This window comes from Schistocerca cancellata, chromosome 8 (genome assembly GCF_023864275.1).
Source record: "Schistocerca cancellata isolate TAMUIC-IGC-003103 chromosome 8, iqSchCanc2.1, whole genome shotgun sequence".
In the NCBI taxonomy this organism is placed as follows: domain Eukaryota; kingdom Metazoa; phylum Arthropoda; class Insecta; order Orthoptera; family Acrididae; genus Schistocerca; species Schistocerca cancellata.
This window is the reverse complement of record NC_064633.1, coordinates 346949580-346968706: the sequence shown is the minus strand read 5'-3', so window position 1 is coordinate 346968706 and position 19127 is coordinate 346949580. Positions and strand designations below refer to the sequence as shown.

The 19127-nt window shown below is 44.7% G+C and overlaps 1 protein-coding gene across 1 annotated transcript in view; it reads right to left on the bottom strand.

Moving 5' to 3' along the window:
• Positions 1-244: 244 nt before the first annotated feature.
• The window catches only part of LOC126095147 (acetylcholinesterase-like), a 104736-nt gene continuing 85853 nt past the window's right edge, over positions 245-19127 (bottom strand). Inside the window, exons 8-10 of the mRNA XM_049909867.1 lie at positions 17496-17628; positions 9372-9501; positions 245-732 (exon numbers count right to left, since the gene is read on the bottom strand). Of these exons, the coding sequence (XP_049765824.1) occupies positions 585-732; positions 9372-9501; positions 17496-17628 (411 nt within the window). The 3' untranslated portion in view covers positions 245-584. The remainder of the gene's footprint in view (positions 733-9371; positions 9502-17495; positions 17629-19127) is intronic.

Genomic DNA, 19127 nt, shown 5'->3' with positions numbered 1-19127 from the left:
TGGCCTGAAATTAGTTATATGTATAGAGAGAGAATATGTGGTTTGTGATGGTGAAATAAACGAATTTATTAACTTAAAGAGACTATCACTACTGTTATCATTCAGTCGTCTCAAAAGTTGCGACAGAGCTCCAACAGCAAAAACTGCCCATTACGTTAAATTAACAGACTTATGCGCTTTTCTAGGCCTTCAGATTTTGGAGAGAAATTTGAAGGGGAATAGAATGAGTGCAATAGAAACAAAATTGTTGAGGGTCGTTGACTTATTGCCTTGTCATTTTCGCGTCGGAATCTTCGGCTGACGTTTGCTTAGTGATGTTCCGGATGTTTCACCAGCACAGATGGCTGGCATTGTCAAAGAAACCGCCACCAGGAACGGAGAGTAGACCTTTCGCAATGTCAGCAATTCATGCTCGCGAAATGTAAGAAAAAATGTCAATCAAGCGTCGGCCGAGAATCTCGAGACGAAAGCCAACAGGTAATACGCCACAGAAACTGTTTATTTTGTGTGAGACTCAGTCTACGACGTTGACAGAAAAATTTATCACACAAATATATTCGCTACGTAATTCGCTACATCATCGATCACCACGGAATGTTTTCATGCCAGAATTCCATACGTTCCTTGTTGACATTCTCACTTAATTGAAAATCGTCCGTGATGTGCATGTACATAAACGCAGACGTCGTGAAGGGCTGCCAGTCAATTGTCTCGCCGTCGGGAGACGGTGTTCTGCAACAGTGAAGGAAATCACCTTTAGACATGCTGTGATTGTATGGTGCCGCATGGAGCTCCTGTCTACCTCTAAATTTATGCCAAACATATTGTGTTATTGAATTCCTGGTAATAGTTTATTTTCGTGTAATTTATAAGTAAATGGATGTTTTAAAGTATGAACAGTGATTTTTTTATATTCTGCAGAGACAGCTGTAGAAATTTCGTAGTCAAAATACATAAACAATTCAAAACGTGCAAAAAGCTCATATACTGGTGTCTATATTGTACTTTAGTTGTGGAATGGAGGATGAGAATTCTGACTTCTTCGTCATTTGCCATTTGTTTCTAGCTTCATTTTTAACACTAGAAAAGAACGTATCAATAATTTACATATATGTTTATATCTTTGCTTTTGATATATTCTGCTCTCGTGTGTGTGTGTGTGTGTGTGTGTGTGTGTGTGTGTGTGTGTGTGTGTGCGCGCGCGCAACTGTGTACTGTAATCTACTAGCGGATAGCGGAAGCAGGGATCTAGGAGAAACAATTTAAGTACAATAAAGATGCTGTGTGTTCTTCTTTGGTTACAGTTCTCTCTGTTCAAAACTAAACTGGACCATATGGGATAACTAAGACATAGAGTCTATTTTCTATTTTTAAATTGCATTCCTGTGAAAATTGGTGTATACAAATATTTTGGAACACTCCTAATTTTATTAAAGCATAACATTACATATTACGCTTCTTTTCACACCACAGGAATCAACTTTGTGAAAATTTTGTCAATGTTTTAATGAAACCGTCAATAGAATTCGCGAAAGATGCGGTAAGAAAGATATTCCGGTGTAAAATGGCGAGGAATGTTTTTTTTTTTTTTTTTTTTGTGGTTTTAGGGCGCACAACTTCAATGGTCATTAGCGCCCTGACTACTCTAAGAATGCACCGCGAGGCACAAGTTGACAACAACAACTAAAAGGGAAAACACGATAAAAGACAGACTGACAGGCATAGGATTAAAAAACAGCATCATCAAATGTCCTTAGAAAGGTTTGTCAAATTGATAAAACGAAGAACACGAGCAGCTGCTCGTGGGTCATCCGCTAAAATGGCATCGAAAGTACTTGGCAGGTTAAGATCTAGGCGCAGTGTGTTAAAATCTGGACAGGACATTAAAATGTGTCGAACCGTCAGCAAGTGCCCACATGGGCAGAACGGCGCCGGCGCAGCCGTCAGCAGATGGCGATGGCTGAACCGGCAGTGTCCAATTCTTAACCGGGCCAAAACTACCTCCTTCCGCCGAGAAGGGCGTGAGGAGGACGTCCAAGCCACGGGAAGAGGTTTTAAGGCCCGAAGCTTGTTGTCTGTAAGTGCAGCCCAATCGGCATGCCACAGCGATAAAATGCGCCGACAAATGACCCTGCTAAAATCGGACGAAGGGACACAACAAGAAGCTGTCCGAGGCTGGAGGACCGCAGCCTTGGCCGCGGCATCTGCAGCTTCGTTCCCAGGGATACCGACATGGCCAGGAACCCACATAAAGCTAACCGGAGAACCGACGTCCACCAGCTGCTGAAGAGAGCGTTGGATCCGGTGTACGAAAGGGTGAACCGGGTACGGATCACTGAGGCTCTGGATGGCGCTCAGGGAATCGGAGCAGATGACATAAGCAGAATGTCGGTGGCGGCAGATGTAAAGAACAGCCTGGTAGAGGGCAAAGAGCTCAGCTGTGAAGACCGAACAATGGCCATGGAGCCGGTATTTGAAACTTTGTGCCCCAACAATAAAGGAACACCCGACCCCGTCATTGGTCTTAGAGCCATCTGTATAAATGAAAGTCATGTTGATGAACTTCGAACGAAGTTCCACAAAACGGGAGTGGTAGACCGAACCGGGGGTAACCTCTTTTGGGAGCGAGCTGAGGTCAAGGTGAACGCAGACCTGAGCCTGGAGCCAAGGTGGTGTGTGGCTCTCGCCCACTCTAAAGGTTGCAGGAAGTGCAAAATTAAGGTGTTGAAGGAGGCGACGATAGCGAACTCCAGGGGGTAGCAGGGCAGAGACATACAACCCGTATTGACGGTCAAGAGAGTCGTCAAAAAAGGAACGATAAGACGGATGGTCGGGCATTGACAGTAGCCGACAGGCATACCGACAAAGCAGTATATCGCGCCGGTAGGTGAGTGGCAATTCGCCAGCGTCAGCATGAAGACTCTCTACGGGACTAGTATAAAATGCTCCGATCGCAAGTCGTAAACCCCGATGTTGTATGGAGTTGAGGCGGCGTAAGATGGATGGCCGTGCAGAGGAGTATACGAAGCTCCCATAATCCAGCTTGGAGCGGACGATCGACCGATATAGACGAAGTAGGACGGTTCGATCCGCTCCCCACGACATACCACTGAGAACACGGAGGACATTTAAAGAACGGGTACAACGGGCGGCCAAATATGACACATGTGGAGACCAGCTAAGTTTCCTGTCAAACGTAAGGCCTAAAAATTTGGTTGTCTCCACGATTGGGAGAGCAACGGGACCGAGTCGTAAGGACGGTGGGAGAAACTCTTTGTAGCGCCAGAAGTTAATACAGACCGTCTTCTCGGCAGAAAAACGGAAGCCATTGGCGACACTCCAGGAGTAAAGACGGTCAAGAGAACGCTGAAGACAGTGCTCCAGGACACGTGTACACTGCGCGCTGCAATAGATGGTAAAATCGTCCACGAAAAGGGAGCCTGATACATCAGGTGGGAGGCAATCCATTATTGGATTGATCGCGATGGCGAAGAGAGCGACGCTCAAAACTGAGCCCTGTGGCACCCCATTCTCCTGGCGAAAGGTGTCGGATAGGACAGAACCCACACGTACCCTGAACTGTCGATCCATTAAAAAGGAACGAATAAAAAGAGGGAGGCGACCGCGAAGGCCCCATGTATGCATGGTGCGGAGAATGCCCGCCCTCCAACAGGTGTCGTAAGCCTTCTCCAAATCAAAGAACACAGCCGCGGTCGGGCGCTTCCGCAAGAAGTTATTCATAATGAAGGTCGACAAGGTAACCAGATGGTCAACAGCAGAGCGGCGCCTACGAAATCCACATTGTACATTGGTAAGTAGGCGTCGAGACTCGAGCAGCCAAACCAATCGAGAGTTAACCATTCGCTCCATCACTTTACAGACACAGCTGGTAAGCGAGATAGGTCGATAACAGGAAGGCAAGTGCTTGTCTTTCCCCGGCTTAGGAATCGGGACAACAATAGACTCGCGCCAGCATGCGGGAACATGTCCCTCAATCCAGATGCGATTGTATGTACGAAGAAGAAAACCTTTACCCGCAGGAGAAAGGTTCTTCAGCATCTGAATATGAATAGAATCAGGCCCTGGAGCGGAGGACCGTGATCGGCCAAGTGCGTTTTCGAGTTTCCGCATGGTGAATGGGGCATTATAACTTTCACAATTCGAGGAGCGGAAGTTAGGTGGCCTAGCCTCCTCTGCCTGTTTGCGGGGGAGGAAGGCAGGGTGGTAATGAGCGGAGCTCGAAACCTCTGCGAAAAAGCGGCCGAAGGCATTGGAGACAGCCCCAGGGGCCACAAGGACGTCATTCGCGACCTTCAAGCCAGAAACTGGTGAGTGGACCTTAGTGCCAGATAGCCGGCGCAGGCTACCCCAGACAACAGAAGAAGGAGTAAAACTGTTGAAGGTGCTTGTGAAAGCAGCCCAGCTGGCTTTCTTGCTTTCTTTGATAATACGACGACACTGAGCACGTAATCGTTTATAATTGATACAATTCGCCACTGTAGGGTGGCGTTTAAATGTGCGTAAAGCACGTCGACGAGCACGTAAAGCGTCTCTACATGCTGCGGTCCACCAGGGGACCGGTACGCGACGTGGAGAAGAAGTAGGGTGAGGGATGGAATATTCAGCAGCAGCGAGAATGACTTCCGTGAGGTGTGCGACCTGACGATCGCAGCTTGTGAAGGTTTGATCCTGAAAGGTCGCCCTGGAAGAGAAGAGCCCCCAGTCTGCCTTGGAGATGGTCCAACTAGAGGAGCACGGAGAGGGGGTATGCTGCAGGAGATGGATAACACACGGAAAGTGGTCGCTCGAATACGTATCAGAAAGTGCATACCACTCAAACCGGCGTGCAAGTTGGGGAGTACATATAGAGAGGTCTAAATGGGAATAGGTGTGAGATGTGTCCGAAAGAAAAGTAGGGGCGCCAGTATTGAGGCAGACAAGATTGAGCTGGTTGAAAAGGTCTGCTAACAAGGAGCCCCTCGGGCAGGATGCTGGAGAGCCCCAAAGGGGATGGTGGGCATTGAAGTCTCCAGTTAACAAAAATGGTGCAGGTAGCTGAGCAATAAGTTGCATCATGTCTGCCCTGGTAACGGTAGATGACGATGGAGTGTAAACGGTACAAAAGGAAAACGTAAAAGTGGGGAGAGTAATGCGGATGGCAACTGCCTGCAGGCCGGTGTGCAACGTGATGGGAGCGTAGTAAACATCATCCCGGACCAGCAACATAACCCCTCCATGAGCCGGGATACCTACCACAGGGGGTAGGTCAAAACGCACAGAGGTGTAGAGTGCCAAGGCAATTTGATCGCATGGGCGTAGCTTCGTTTCCTGGAGGGCTACGACGAGCGGACGGTGCAAGCGGAGCAGCAACTTCAAGTCCTCTCGGTTGGAGCGAATGCTGCGAATATTCCAGTGAATAAGTGCCATCGTAAGAAAAGGAAGATGAAAGAAGGGGTCACCTCGAAGGCCGCTGAGGGCCTGGCTTCGAGCGAGCACTGCCGCCGCTATCAGTAGGCGGACAGTCATCGTCCATTGGGTCTATAGGTTCATCGGCCATCTCGGGAGGATGGCCGGGAGGGGGAGTTTCCTCCGCCGGTGAACGGCCAGATGTTCGGCTACCAGCGGTGCGGCCAGGCGAAACGGATGACGGCCTGGGGCGGCAACCGCTGGGTGGCGCAGGAGAAGAAATGCGCCGTGGCGGAGAAGGAGAACTGTGCTTCCTATGAGCCTTTTTGGAAGGACGTTTGGTGGAAGTACCGGTCGAAGGCTGGGAGGTCGAGGTACGTAGGAAGTCTGCACGGGATGGTTCCTTCTTGAAGGCCCGTGCATCTGACTTCGGGGTCTTCGTCTTAGCAGAAGCTGATGAAGGGGCTGGTGTCTGTGGGGTGATGGGAGGAAGAGGAGACGTCGACTGCGCGATCTTAGCACTGGCCGAACGGACGACCGTGGTGCTGAAGATCAGATCGCATGTCTGGGTTGCTACCTCCCTGGTAGTCCGAGGAGAGGCGAGGACAGTACTGTATTTCCCCGCTGGGAGCAGCGCGGGCTTCCTACTAGCCAATAGCTTGCGAGCAGCCGAGGTGGACACTTTCTCTTTGACCCGAATTTCTTGGATACAGCGTTCTTCCTTATAGACAGGACAGTCGCGGGAGGATGCGGCATGGTCACCCTGACAGTTCACACAACGAGGAGACGGAGGTGGACAGTCACCCTCATGGGCATCCCTGCCACAAGTGACACATTTAGCCGCATTGGAACAAGACTGTCGAGTGTGATTGAAACGCTGACACTGGTAGCAGCGCGTAGGTGTCGGGACATAGGGGCGAACAGAAAGTGTCCGGGTCGGTACAAGGTCATTGTTGACCTTTTTCATGACCCTATGGACAGCCGTCACGCCCTGCTCAGCGAGGAAAGATTGAATCTCCTCGTCAGTCAATCCGTCGAGGGAGCTAGTATAGACTACACCACGAGACGAATTCAAAGTTCGGTGGGCCTCCACCCGGACAGGGAACGTGTACAGGAGTGTGGCCCGAAGCAGTTTTTGTGCCTGAAAGGCACTCTCAGTTTCTAGTAATAAGGTACCGTTACGCAACCTGGTACAAGATTTGACAGATCCGGCTATGGCATCTACACCCTTCTGGATAACGAAAGGGTTGACAGAGGAAAAATCCTTTCCGTCCTCAGATCGAGAAACGACGAGGAACTGTGGGGCAGGCAGTAGTACTTTTGTCACTGGTGGCCGGTCACGTTTCCGTTTTTGGGCAGAAGTCGAAAGCGATGGAGTAGAATCCATTGCGGAGGAATCCCCCATAATTGCCAGCGTCTCCGATGGCGCGCTCCTTCCTTGTGGGGACCCTCTCAGAGGGCACTCCCGCCTTAGGTGAATGTTTACACCTCAGGTCACACCTCCCGAGAAACAGACGGAGGGACCAATCGGCATGGTCAGAAGGTATCAGCTCAGGCAATCACCTCTCCCCGGGCCTGGCCTTTACCAGGGGGTACGCGCGTGCCTTACATGTCTACCCAGGGCGGGGACTTACGCGTTACCCCGTCACCGGCTACGCGTGCGAACGCGTGGGTCGGCCTTCAGACACGCACAGGGAGGAAGGAAGAAGAGGAAAAAGAAGAGAGAGTGGGAGAAAGAGGACAGACTGTCTCAAACGCCGAGGCGGAGACCAGAGAAGGCAAGGAGAAGAAGGCAATGAGAAAGCAAGGAGAAGAAGGCAATAAGAAGGCAAGGAGAAGAAGGCAATGAGAAGGCAAGGAAAAGAAGGCAATGAGAAGGCAAGGAAAAGAAGGCAATGAGAAGGCAAGGAGAAGTCAAGGGAAAGAGTAAGGAAGACAGTGAGGTGGAGAAGAGCAAGGAAAGGAACCAACAAAAGGAAGGAAGAAACGAGAAGTGAAAAACCAGAAAGACCACAATTATAGGTCGTGGAACCGTCCGTCTCCGGACGCAGGCGCTAACTACCCCCGTGAGGGGGATGGACTCCTTTTAGTCTCCTCTTACGACAGGCAGGAATACCTCGGGCCTATTCTAATCCCCGGACCCGCGGGGGGGGGGGGGGGGGGGGGGGGGCGAGGAATGTAACTGGATTGATCGGAATATTCGAACTGTCGTTACTGTTACATCGACAAGACAGGGAGAATCCTCTGTCACTCTCCCTAAATGGCCAAGAGTTCGAAACTGTTAGCCGTTCCTTCACTGCTATACTTTGGAATCAATAGAACTACTGTGGTCTAATGATATAAAAATATTGTTCTACTTTTGACTGACGTGGCTATATACACTAAAACAGCAGTCATTGGCTTACACACACGGAAAGAGCAGCCAAGAGTAGCAAGATAGTCTAAAATGATTCATGTATTTTGCAGCGTTCGTACGTTGCGTCGTATCTGCGAGGAACTATGGTCTGTGTTTGGCAGTGTTGATGCTCTGACCGACAACGGCAAAAAAAACTTCTGTTAAAGCACCACGCAGAAATGAATTTTTTCACAACATGGATCCGGAAGCAACCCTATCCTCTTGTACCATCGGCAGGAGAATTTGATCCTTGGCTAAATAACACTGAATATTATGCTGACAATTCACTTTAGTAGCTACTGACTTACGACAAAAACTAAATCTCTATCAGTCAATTTTATCTTAATCCTCCATAATGCGTTTCGCGGATTTTCGTCATCATCCTTGAATGGATACAGTGGTTCACATCTGAATTTTTTGATATAGTGTATCCATCTGAGGACGAAGGTAAAAATCCTTGAGAAGGGTCATGAAGAATAAAAAAATAAATACACGCGTATTTGTTTCATTTTGTCTTATGACAGACAGTCCCCAGTTCCATCAAACAATCTTCCACAAACAACTGGGATTAACTTTTGATTTGCTTTAAGCTGAAGCAATATGCGAATTTGGTGGTGTACTTGCGGGTCTCAGAAAGGTAGACGGAAGTAAGAGCGATGCAGTTGTGAAAAGAGGACGGTTCCTGTTTGAAGGAAACCAAGTTTTCAAAGCAGTGTGTACTGTTGCTATTATTTGAACGAAGAAACTCCTGCATTGGTTCCTGGTAGATTCACAGTGAATTAGTTGGCTTCATTTAAATATCAAAGATTGTAAACAATGCAACTCGTTTTTTCGTGGAACAGAACCTTGTCTAGGAGGAATTGTCACACTTTTACGATTGAGAACCTCACGGTGGTTTTCATCATTGACTGCAATGCAGTCTTGTAAGTGTAAAAGTAATTTTTCCTTGTTTTCTTTAAAAATTTTGGTAGCATACTTTTTATACAGTCATATTTTCAGTTTTTGGGGTATAAATACACAAAGTTAAAGTCATACGTTAAAAAAATCACTTTATGTAAATTCAGCTTTTAAATAACTTTGTCACAGTACTTGAAAGAATAGACTGTATGATATTCTACAACATTGTAAAATATAGTAATCTGGAGACTGTATAATGCTCGTCTATATGATTAATGAAATGACATTTCATGTAGCAGCAGAATAGCCCAAACACAGCGGCAGCGCTAACATCCAAAAACATAAACCTTAAGATCAGATAAATATTAGTCAGTATAGTCATGTTTGGGGAACAGCTCTGAGTAGATAGAAAGAAATTGTGAAAAACTGTTAGAAATGTTCCTACACCGAATTTCTCTTTAGCCAATGTTTATGGTGTTGATCTAACACTATCAATATTATTGTCTGTATGTGTTCCTTCACAGCTTCCTCATTGTTACTGTAATAAACGTATTTCTGACAAAAAATCCTGACTCAGTTAATAAGTGACTTAATATCTGAATAGACTGTAATGTGTATAGAAACTTACTGGAGGGTATTAGCTCAGGAACAAAGCAGATGTAGCTATACGTACCCATACTTGATGAAGTTTGACCAGAGCCTGACCAGGTTGGACCTCATGCGACCAAACACACTGTCTGGATCCGGCAGCTGAGCGTTCCCAGCAAAGAACAGCACATCCGTCTCCGCCGCATGCCACGAACCTTAAAGCAACGCAGACGGCACTTTAGTCCAGGGTATTCTGGCACAATTACGCTCTCTGACATTCATGTTCACACATTAGCGGGCCACGAACAGAAACCACAGATATCGATTGTCAGCTACAGACATGAGTTTTCCTTGTACAGGGTCGTCAGGAACTGTGTAAAAGGCAGGGAATAACTGTTAAGAAAAAAATTCGATACGATGCGCTGTTTCCGAGTTAGTTTGCATTGAAGTTAGCCAGTCAGAACTTTGCACGCGAAAATTCAAGCGGCCAACCAGAAACGGTGTCACCAAACGTGTTCTTAATTTGGTTTCCTAAAACCGAACAAGAGAGCGATACAAAAATGGGACATGGGAAGGTAGTAAGGATCGAACCCGAGCCAAAGGCTGAGCAGTCTCGTGCGTTATCATCTACGCTATGAGACCAACTGACACTAATTGCAAATGACGAGCCGCTTGAACTTGCGCGCGTAACCGCCTTGATTGGCTAACTTCAATCCTAATTAACTCGGAAACGGAACAAATCATCAATTTTTTAACAATGATTTCTCAGCACAATCTACCTCGCAACACCCTTACAAACTTTTCAGACTGTTTCTGAGCACCTTGTATAATAGTCCCAGTAGACTGACAACAGACATCTACCAATTTTGGGGTGTGGTAGAGATCACCAAAATTTCCCAATCGAAAAATATACTTCTTAGATTTCAGTTCTAGTATTCCACTTCATATAAGACTAGCTGTAAGTCCATGCTTTGCAAAGGAAGCAAAAAATTTGGCCTGTATATATCGTCAATTTTGTTTGGGAATTGACTGGTATACCATTGACGGACAGTGAGAAAAGGTGGGTGAAATCTTATGGGACTTAACTGCAAAGGTTATCAGTCCCTAAGCTTACACACTACTTAACCTAAATTATCCTAAGGACAAACACACACACCCATGCCCGAGGGAGGACTCGAACCTCCGCCGGGGTGAGAAAAGGGGATGCTTATCTTTTTACTCTCACTCACGGAGATCAAGTGTAAAAATTAGTGGTTTAGAAATATCCATTTACTAAACACCGCATTTTTTAGCAGTTTTACGTCTTCACCAACAAGTATTTGTGTATAGCGGAAGAAAAGGGGTTCAATATACAAAGAAAGTCATGTACACCCCGTCGTGGTAGTAGTATTTTAACTTTATGGACGCATTTGAGCTTGATTTCTAAAAGAAAGTGTTAGTTACTCTTGACGTCCGAATTTACTGACAAAAGATCTAAGAGGAGAAAGCTTTTCGTTTACGACATCAGGGGGGCTATACGTGTGTTCAGTGAGTGAACCCGTAATGCAAAATTTAGCTAGACCTCATTCACCGTAGAGTACAACTTCAACACGGCCAGACTTTCATGTGTGTAAGTTTTCTGTATTCGTATCATCTGAAAAGTACTGGTCAGATCACAAAGTTGTCATAGTTTCGCGAAAGCTGCCTTATATGCTGATTCCGTATTGCTAATGTGTGGCACTTGGTCTTCATATTTCTGTTTGTTTTTCCTTTGTAAGAGTGGTCTTTTTATTTCTGTTTGCTTTCCCTTTGTAGTGCAGCATTCTCCATGAAAATTAAAGGGAGATACTGTTTACGGAAGGAACGTTAAAATACAGTGAGTTCCTTGGGAGGTCCTTGGGAGGTTCTTGTCAATCCAGCACCTAGCGCCTACTAGCCCCTAAGGTGGTGAAATAGGGATGAAAGGTGTTTTGAAAATACGTCGCTATTAATGGAGTTTTAAAAGTAGACCTGCGAAAACTCGTGTTTGGTTCCTCGGTGAGTAATAAAAAAAATACGTGATTCAGCATTTCTATAAGTTAAGTGGTTGAAAACTTTTTTTAATTTTTTTTAGAAAATCATTATTAAAGAACTACTAAAGTATTTTTAAAGCTACATCTATGAAAACTGGTATTTTGATTTCTTGGTTTCAAATAAAAAAAGTACGCATTTCAGTGTCTTCAAAATTCAACCCCAAGGGGGGTGAAATCTTGGATGAAATGTTTCATGAAACTATGTCATTAAGAAAGCATATTTAAAGCTAAATCCACGAAAATGTGAATTTTGCTTCTTGGTTGGAAATAAAAAATACATGTTTTCCTGTTTTTCTGAAACTGAACCCCTATGAGGGTGAAAGAGGGAATGACAGTTTTTATGGAAATATTTCATTAGTCATTTATTTCATTATTCAATATTTTTGAATGTAAATCTATGAAAATCTGTGTTTGGCTTTTCTGTTAGAAAAAAAAGCTACGCATCTCACAGTTTTTGGAAATTCAACCTCTAAGACGGTAAAAAGTTTTATGAAATCTTTCATTGTGAAAACATTTTTAAAGCTAAATCTTTGAAAATTGGTATTTGCCTTCTTGATTAGAAATTAAAAAATACGTGTTTCACTGTATTTGGAAATTCAACCCCTAAATGGGTGAAATAGGCCCGGTCTGACTCATTGACTCACCATCGCCCGGCCCAAATCACTGAGGATAGGAACTTGAAATTTGGAGAGGGTGTCAATCTTAATTTGTACGCATCGTTTAAGAAAGGACTGTTCGAAATTCCACTCTTAAGGAGGTTTAAATATGAGATGAAAAGATTTTTGAAAATATGTCACTTTTAAGGCAAGCCAGAACTACGAAAATTAGTATTTGGCTTCCCAGTCAAAAGTAAAAACTAAACTACTAAAGCACTTTTAAAGCTGCATCTATGAAAACTGGTATATGACAAATAAAAAATGTGTGTTTCAGTGTTTTTGGAAACCGAACCCCCCTAAGGGAGTGAAATATGGGATCAAAAGTTGTATAATTTTCAAAGCTAAATACATGTAAATTTCTGTTTAGCTTCTCTGTAATAGTTAAAAATATGTGTTTCATTGTTTTTGGAAATTCGATCGCTAAGAGGGTGAAATAGAGGATGAAAATTTTTAAGAAAATATTTCGTGATGTTAAATAATTAGGCTTTAATTAGCGTGAAAAGTTTAGGTGTTGCAGTATGTGAATTACATAAAAATTCGATTAAAAAATAACTGTGCAGATCATACAGCCTACGCGAGCGAAGTGGCAGGCGCTAAGCTAGTCTCTGTATGTAAATTAAAGTGTCCTGACTGACTGACTCATCATCGCTAAGGACAGAAACTTGAAAACTGGAGAGTGTGTTGATCGTATACTGCTGGACTCGTTTAAGAGGGATTTTTTTCGAAGAGGGTGAAATATGGGATGAAAGGCTATTTGAAAATTGTCGTTATTAAGGTAATTATGAAGTGAGAACTACGAAAATTGGTATTTGGTTTTGAAATGTGGGTTCGCAGGACAGAGCGTATCAGGTTATGGTTGTGGAAAGGGTCCAAAATGAGTTACTGACAGTTGAACAAAGTAGACAAACTTTATTTTCCTAAAAACACTTAATCTCATATGCCCTTAAAAGCATTCAAAGCCAAACGGCTGAAAGCCCAAACACAAGTTATGGAAATTGCTTTAAGGAATACACGTGGCTGAAGGCCTTACTTAAAAAAAAATTACGTAAATACTCGGCTGAACGCCATACACTTAACATAGAAGAACTCAAGGCTTAAGACCTGGGTAATATTAATTTCAGATAGACAAGAAAATTTTAAAAGATTTTAAACAAGGGAATTTTCAAATTTTAATTTGAGATGGCTAAAGGCCTCATCTTATAATATCTCACGTAAAGGCTCGGCTGAAGGCCACATACTGAAGGCCACATACTGAATATAGAACAACTCAAGGCTTAAGGCCTGGATAATAACGATTTCCAAAGAGCAAAATCCCTTTTTTTAAAAAAAATAATTTAAGCAAGAATCTTCAAGGTTTTAATTTAAGATGGCTGAAGGCCTTATCAAAAAATATCTCACGTAAAAGCTTGGATGAAGGCCACATACTGAATGTTGAAGAACTGAATAACAAAGATTTCCAATAGAGTAAAATCTCCCTTTTTTAAAAAATAAGTTTTAAATAAATCAATGTTGAAACCTTAATTTAAGTTGGTTGAAGGCCTTATTTTAATATTGAAACAAAATAAATTAATATACGGCTGATGGCCTCGCACACTACTTAAAACTAAAACTAAATCAAAATCTAAAAACAACAGAACAATGGTGCTCAGAAGTGTTCCAAGGGTCGGCCTGAGGAGGTAACTCTAACATAACTTTAGGTGAGACAGGCAGCCAAGAGTAAGACTAAATAATCGTATGGCAACCCGACCCAGGGACGGGTGAAGGGCCAACCAACAAGCTAATCAATTCCCTTCCGCCCGACCAACGGCACGACAATGGTAAATATCAGCGAGGACGAAGATATCAGGAGCAACACATCTTGAAAATTTGCGTCTAAATACATTCAAGGCTCAATAACCACTCAAAAATATGAACAAAACCAAGGCTGTTGAACTACATGCCGTGTCGGACAGCATCAACACGGCAAGGTCAACCAGACTGCCGGAAAACTATGCTAACGACCAGGGCAGGCAACTGGAACGTTGACGGCAGAAAATACCCCTGGTGCACTTCACTAATAAGTAACAACCAATTCAGCTTGCGGGAAGGGCCCAGGAAGCAACAACCAGTAATTAACGAAGAGATGTCACAGCAGTTGAGGTTTCATAACAAGCTAACTGACCACTCAACTTCAGTGTCCAGGTTCGGTAGGCGACGAACTTTGTAGCTCTCGCAGCTAGCGCCTCACAAATCCGACAGCGCGTACACGCTGCCAGTGCCCCAGCCTGACCTCGTCACGTGGAGACTACCTCACTGCTCTATCCCAACCGATCGACTGCCTGACTCACACCAGTGTGACAATAACTGGGCAGTCAAAACCACAAGCTACACACGGTTCCGCAGAAACACTTCCACAAACAACTCGAAGGATAGCGAAACCAATCACTGAGGAACAACAAGGACGAATCACAAGTGGACACACATAGAGAACCCAGAAGCACTCGGCGACCAAATACACGTCGTCCGATGAGACGACCGACCGAACGACCAACCAAGGTCGTCCCCACTCTAGTCATGTGTGTCGGCAACGATGGGGCGAGTCATGGCTGTCCGGACCCCACTGCTGCTGCGCCCCCGACTAAACTCCCGACACATGACGACCCGGAAACACTAGCGGTCGCTCAAAAGATAGTACGACAGTGCTCTTATCGTAAGCGCTGCTGCTGCCACCCACGGGCAGGCAAGCCAGTAACTTACTGAAGCCAATAAATCGAACAAGAAATGGGACGGCAGTACCACAAAGGCAAGATGACAAGCAATAAACGGCTCGAACACGAGCCACACACGGCACAAGTTTCTCGGTCAGAAATACAGAAATATGTATTTTAGCATTTTGGGAAATTCAAGGTTCAAATGGCTCTGAGCACTATGGGACTTAACTTCTGAGGTCATCAGTCCCTACAACTTAGAACTACTTAAACCTAACTAAACTAAGGACATCACACACATCCATGCCCGAGGCAGGATTCGAACCTGCAACCGTAGCGGTCGCGTGGTTCTGGACTGAAGCGCCTAGAACGGCTCGGCCACACCGCCCGGCGGGAAATTCAAGAACTAAGGGGTTAAATAGTGGGCGAAAGTTTTTTTTTTTTTCTTCAAAAAACGCACATCAAAAGAAGTTTTGCATAATCCCATTTTCCAGAACACCTGAACATAGACGTTGACTGTGGATATTGTATCACAGACACAGTCCCTTTGATTGTTCAGAGATGTCACTAAACCCGCCCAAAGATGTGAACAACTATGCATGAGCAGCGCCTATTAGATGGAGGGGTCTAACAGCCGATCAGTTCCAGTCATTCCACCAGGAACGAGGTATACGGTTCGAACTGTCTGTAGTTCAAACATGCCTAGACGATCAGTACCGCGGTTCGATCGCGTCGCATTGTTACTTTGTGCCAGGAAGGGCTCTCAACAAGGGAAGTGTCCAGGCGTCTCGGAGTGAACCAAAGCGGTGTTGTCCGGACATGGAGGAGACACAGAGAGACAGAAACTATCGATGACATACCTCGCTCAGGCTGCCCAAAAGCTACTACTGAAGTGGATGACCGCTGCCGGATTATGGTTCGGAGGAACCCTGACAGCAACGCCACCATGTTGAATAATGCTTTTAGTGCAGACACAGGACGTCGTGTTACGACTCAAACTGTGCGTAATAGGCTGCATGATGCGCAACTTCACTCGCAACGTCCATGGCGAGGTCCATCCTTGCAACCACGACACCATGCAGCGCCGTACACATGGGCCCAACAACATGCCGAATCGACTGCTCAGAACTGGCATCACATTCTCTTCACCAATGAGTGTCGCATATGCCTTCAACCAGACAATCGTCGGAGACGTGTTTGGAGGCAACCCAGTCAGGCTGAACGCCTTATCGTCCAGCGCCATACTTCCAGCGAGTGCAGCAAGGTGGAGGTTCCGTGCCGTTTTGGGGTGGCATTATGCGGGGCCGACGTACGCCGCTGGTGATCATGGAAGGCACCGTAACGGTTGTACAATGCGTGAATGCCGTCCTCCGACCGATAGTGCAACCATATCGGCAGCATACTGCCGAGACATTCGTCTTTATGGACGACAATTCGCGCCCTCATCGTGCACATCTTGTGAGTGACTTCCTTCAGCATAACGACATCGCTCGACTACAGTGGCCAGCATGCTCTCCAAACATGAACCCTATCTAACATGCCTAGGATAGATGGAAGCCGGCCGTGGTGGCCAAGCGGTTAAAGGCGCTACAGTCTGGAACCGCGCGGCCACTACGGTCGCAGGTTCGAATCCTGCCTCGGGCATGGATGTGTGTGATGTCCTTAGGTTAGTTAGGTTTAAGTAGTTCTAAGTTCTAGGGGACTGATGACCTTAGAAGTTAAGTCCCATAGTGCTCAGAGCCATTTTGATAGATGGAAAAGGGCTGTTATTGACGATGTGACCCACCAACCACTTTGAGAGATCTACACCTAATCGTCGTTGATGAGTGGGGCAATCTTGACCAACAGTGCCTTGATGATTTTGTGGATAGTATGCCACGACGAATACAGGCATGCATCGATAGAAGAGGTGGTGCTGCTGGGTATTAGAGGTACCGGTGTATACAGTAATCTGGACCACCATCTCTGAAAGTCTCGATGTATTATGGAACAACATTCAATGTGTGGTTTTCATGAGCAATAAGCGATAAAAAGGGCGGAAATGATGTTTATTCCAATTTTCTGTACAGGTTCCGAAACTCTCGAAACCGAGGTGATGCAAAACTTTTTTTGATGCGTGTATGTCATTATTAAAATATTACTACAGCATTTTCAAAGCTACCTATGAGACAATTGGTGTTTGACTGATCGATTATAAATGTAAAAAAATACTTGTTTCAGTGTGTTTGGAAATTCAGCCTCTAAAGGAGTGAAACAGGGGACGAAAATATTTGAGAAAATATTTTGCTATATTAAAACATTTTCAAATCTAAATGGTTGAAAACTGGTATTTCACTTCATGGTTAGAAATAAAGCAATGTGTTAGGGTTGAAAGTTTCTGTAGAAATATAATCAAAAGAACTCAAAAGGCAGGATTAACAAAATCGTCCGACTCTGGCTACCAGAATCGCTTTTCGATCAGAAGAACATTCGGAAAAAGACAGTACTTCTATGGCCTTAATTAGCTTGAATAGTGTAAAAGATGTTGCAATTTGTGAACATAAAAATTCCATTAAAGAAAAATAGAAAAATCTGTGTAGGCCATACACACTTCACGAGCAAAGCAGCGAACACTGAGTTAGTAATAGACACTGTAAAGCTATAGAGAGATACCCAGGGCACCTGTAGTTCAAATAATCACAGAATAAAATTCTATTCGATTGGTTGTCTCTGTTCTTTGATATTCTAAACACATAGCGCCCGAAAATACTTGCGGACCGCCTGCAGTTTACGTCATGTTGAAGCTAATAAGATATTTAATAAATAAAGTACGTACCGAATGTCGAGTTTAGAAGCTCGGATCTTCTGTAGTCAAACAGGTAGTAGTACACTGGACCAGCGTCAGACTGGTTGACGACGAACCTCACGGCTGAATCTGCTGGTTCCGCAAAGTATAGGTCAGTTGACATCTGTGAAACAGTGAAAGAACTACCGTATTCATTTTGCACGGCATACGTTAGGAGTATAGATGATCTTTTCTTTAAAATATGAGAATGAATGACTGATTAAAGGGATTGGTATTGTCTCTGGACTTCACTGTCTCAACTCTATGTTAGTGCCCTTTTTGTGTATAAACACAGTATACTAAAAGCCTGGGATATTGTTGAGAGATAACTTTCCATAAGCTTTCCACATAAAATCAACAGCGTTATAACCTCTTATAAAAACATTTGTGCATCTGGTTTAGTAAGTTCACCCAGTATGCCAATGCTTTAGCAGAGAATATCAGCAGCGCTCTGTTGTTTGGAGAAAGGCGAGTAACTTGCTCAGAAAATTATTGCGTGGTGAAGTGACGGACTGCAGTCGCGAAGGACAGAATTAATTGCCAACACGACACAAAAAAAGGCTCTGAGCACTATGGGACTTAACTGCCGAGGTCATCAGTCCCCTAGAACTTAGAACTACTTAAACCTAACTAACCTAAGGACATCACACACATCCATGCCCGAGGCAGGATTCGAACCTGCGACACGACACAACAGTAACTATGTAAAGGCTAATATAGTGCTGTACACATTATTGTTATTATTATTTTAACTACTATTACTATTACCGGCTGTGGTCAGACACAAAGCACTGTAAGCCTAAAGTTTTCCAATTTCTGCCAGTTCAAAAGTAAGGAGTGCAGCAATACAATGATTTATGAACAGTAATTATAGTGCACACGTTGACTTTGAATAGTGTTGCAGTGTGCAGGTCAATCGAGTGCCACAACGGAGAGGAGTAATGTAGGGGAAGTACGTTTTGTAACAAGTGTCTACCTTCACTGTGGATAGTTAGCTTTCTTATCTGAGAAGGAGTTGTGGGCAGCACTTGCGATGCACCACTAATTCCTTCGTCATTCATTCTAACACGCCCCCCCCCCCCCCCAACCAATCACACACACACACACACACACACACACACACACACACACACACAGACTAAATATCATTCACCTTTCATCATTGTAAAAATACAAGTCTTTCATTCTACAGATTAGGATGGGGGGGGGGGGGGAGTGGGGGTAACAGACGGGTGGTGGCTGCGGGGTGCAGCTGATGTCTGATTGCGCTCAGGGGTAATGGTCTAAGAAAGGTTGCGAATCACTGGCTTAGAGTGACCAGTATCGATACGGTGTTCTTTCACAGCCGATTTGTTGGGCTGCAAGAGTTGGGGGTATTTATGCTGTTTCATGAATCGTCTGCCGAATACATTAGCCAGGAAAGATGGAGCGTGAAAATTTGTTTTGGTTTTTAAATATGCCTTACACGATATTGGCCTTACAAATTATGAACTCATCTAGAAGAACGGCGTTATTTCGGCTTGCAGCTTGGAGGTTTTTTCCTGCCAAATATACGTTAGTGCCAATAAACACACTTTGTTCATTGGCAACTGCAACCAGTTTTTCGCAGTTCAAGAATCCACC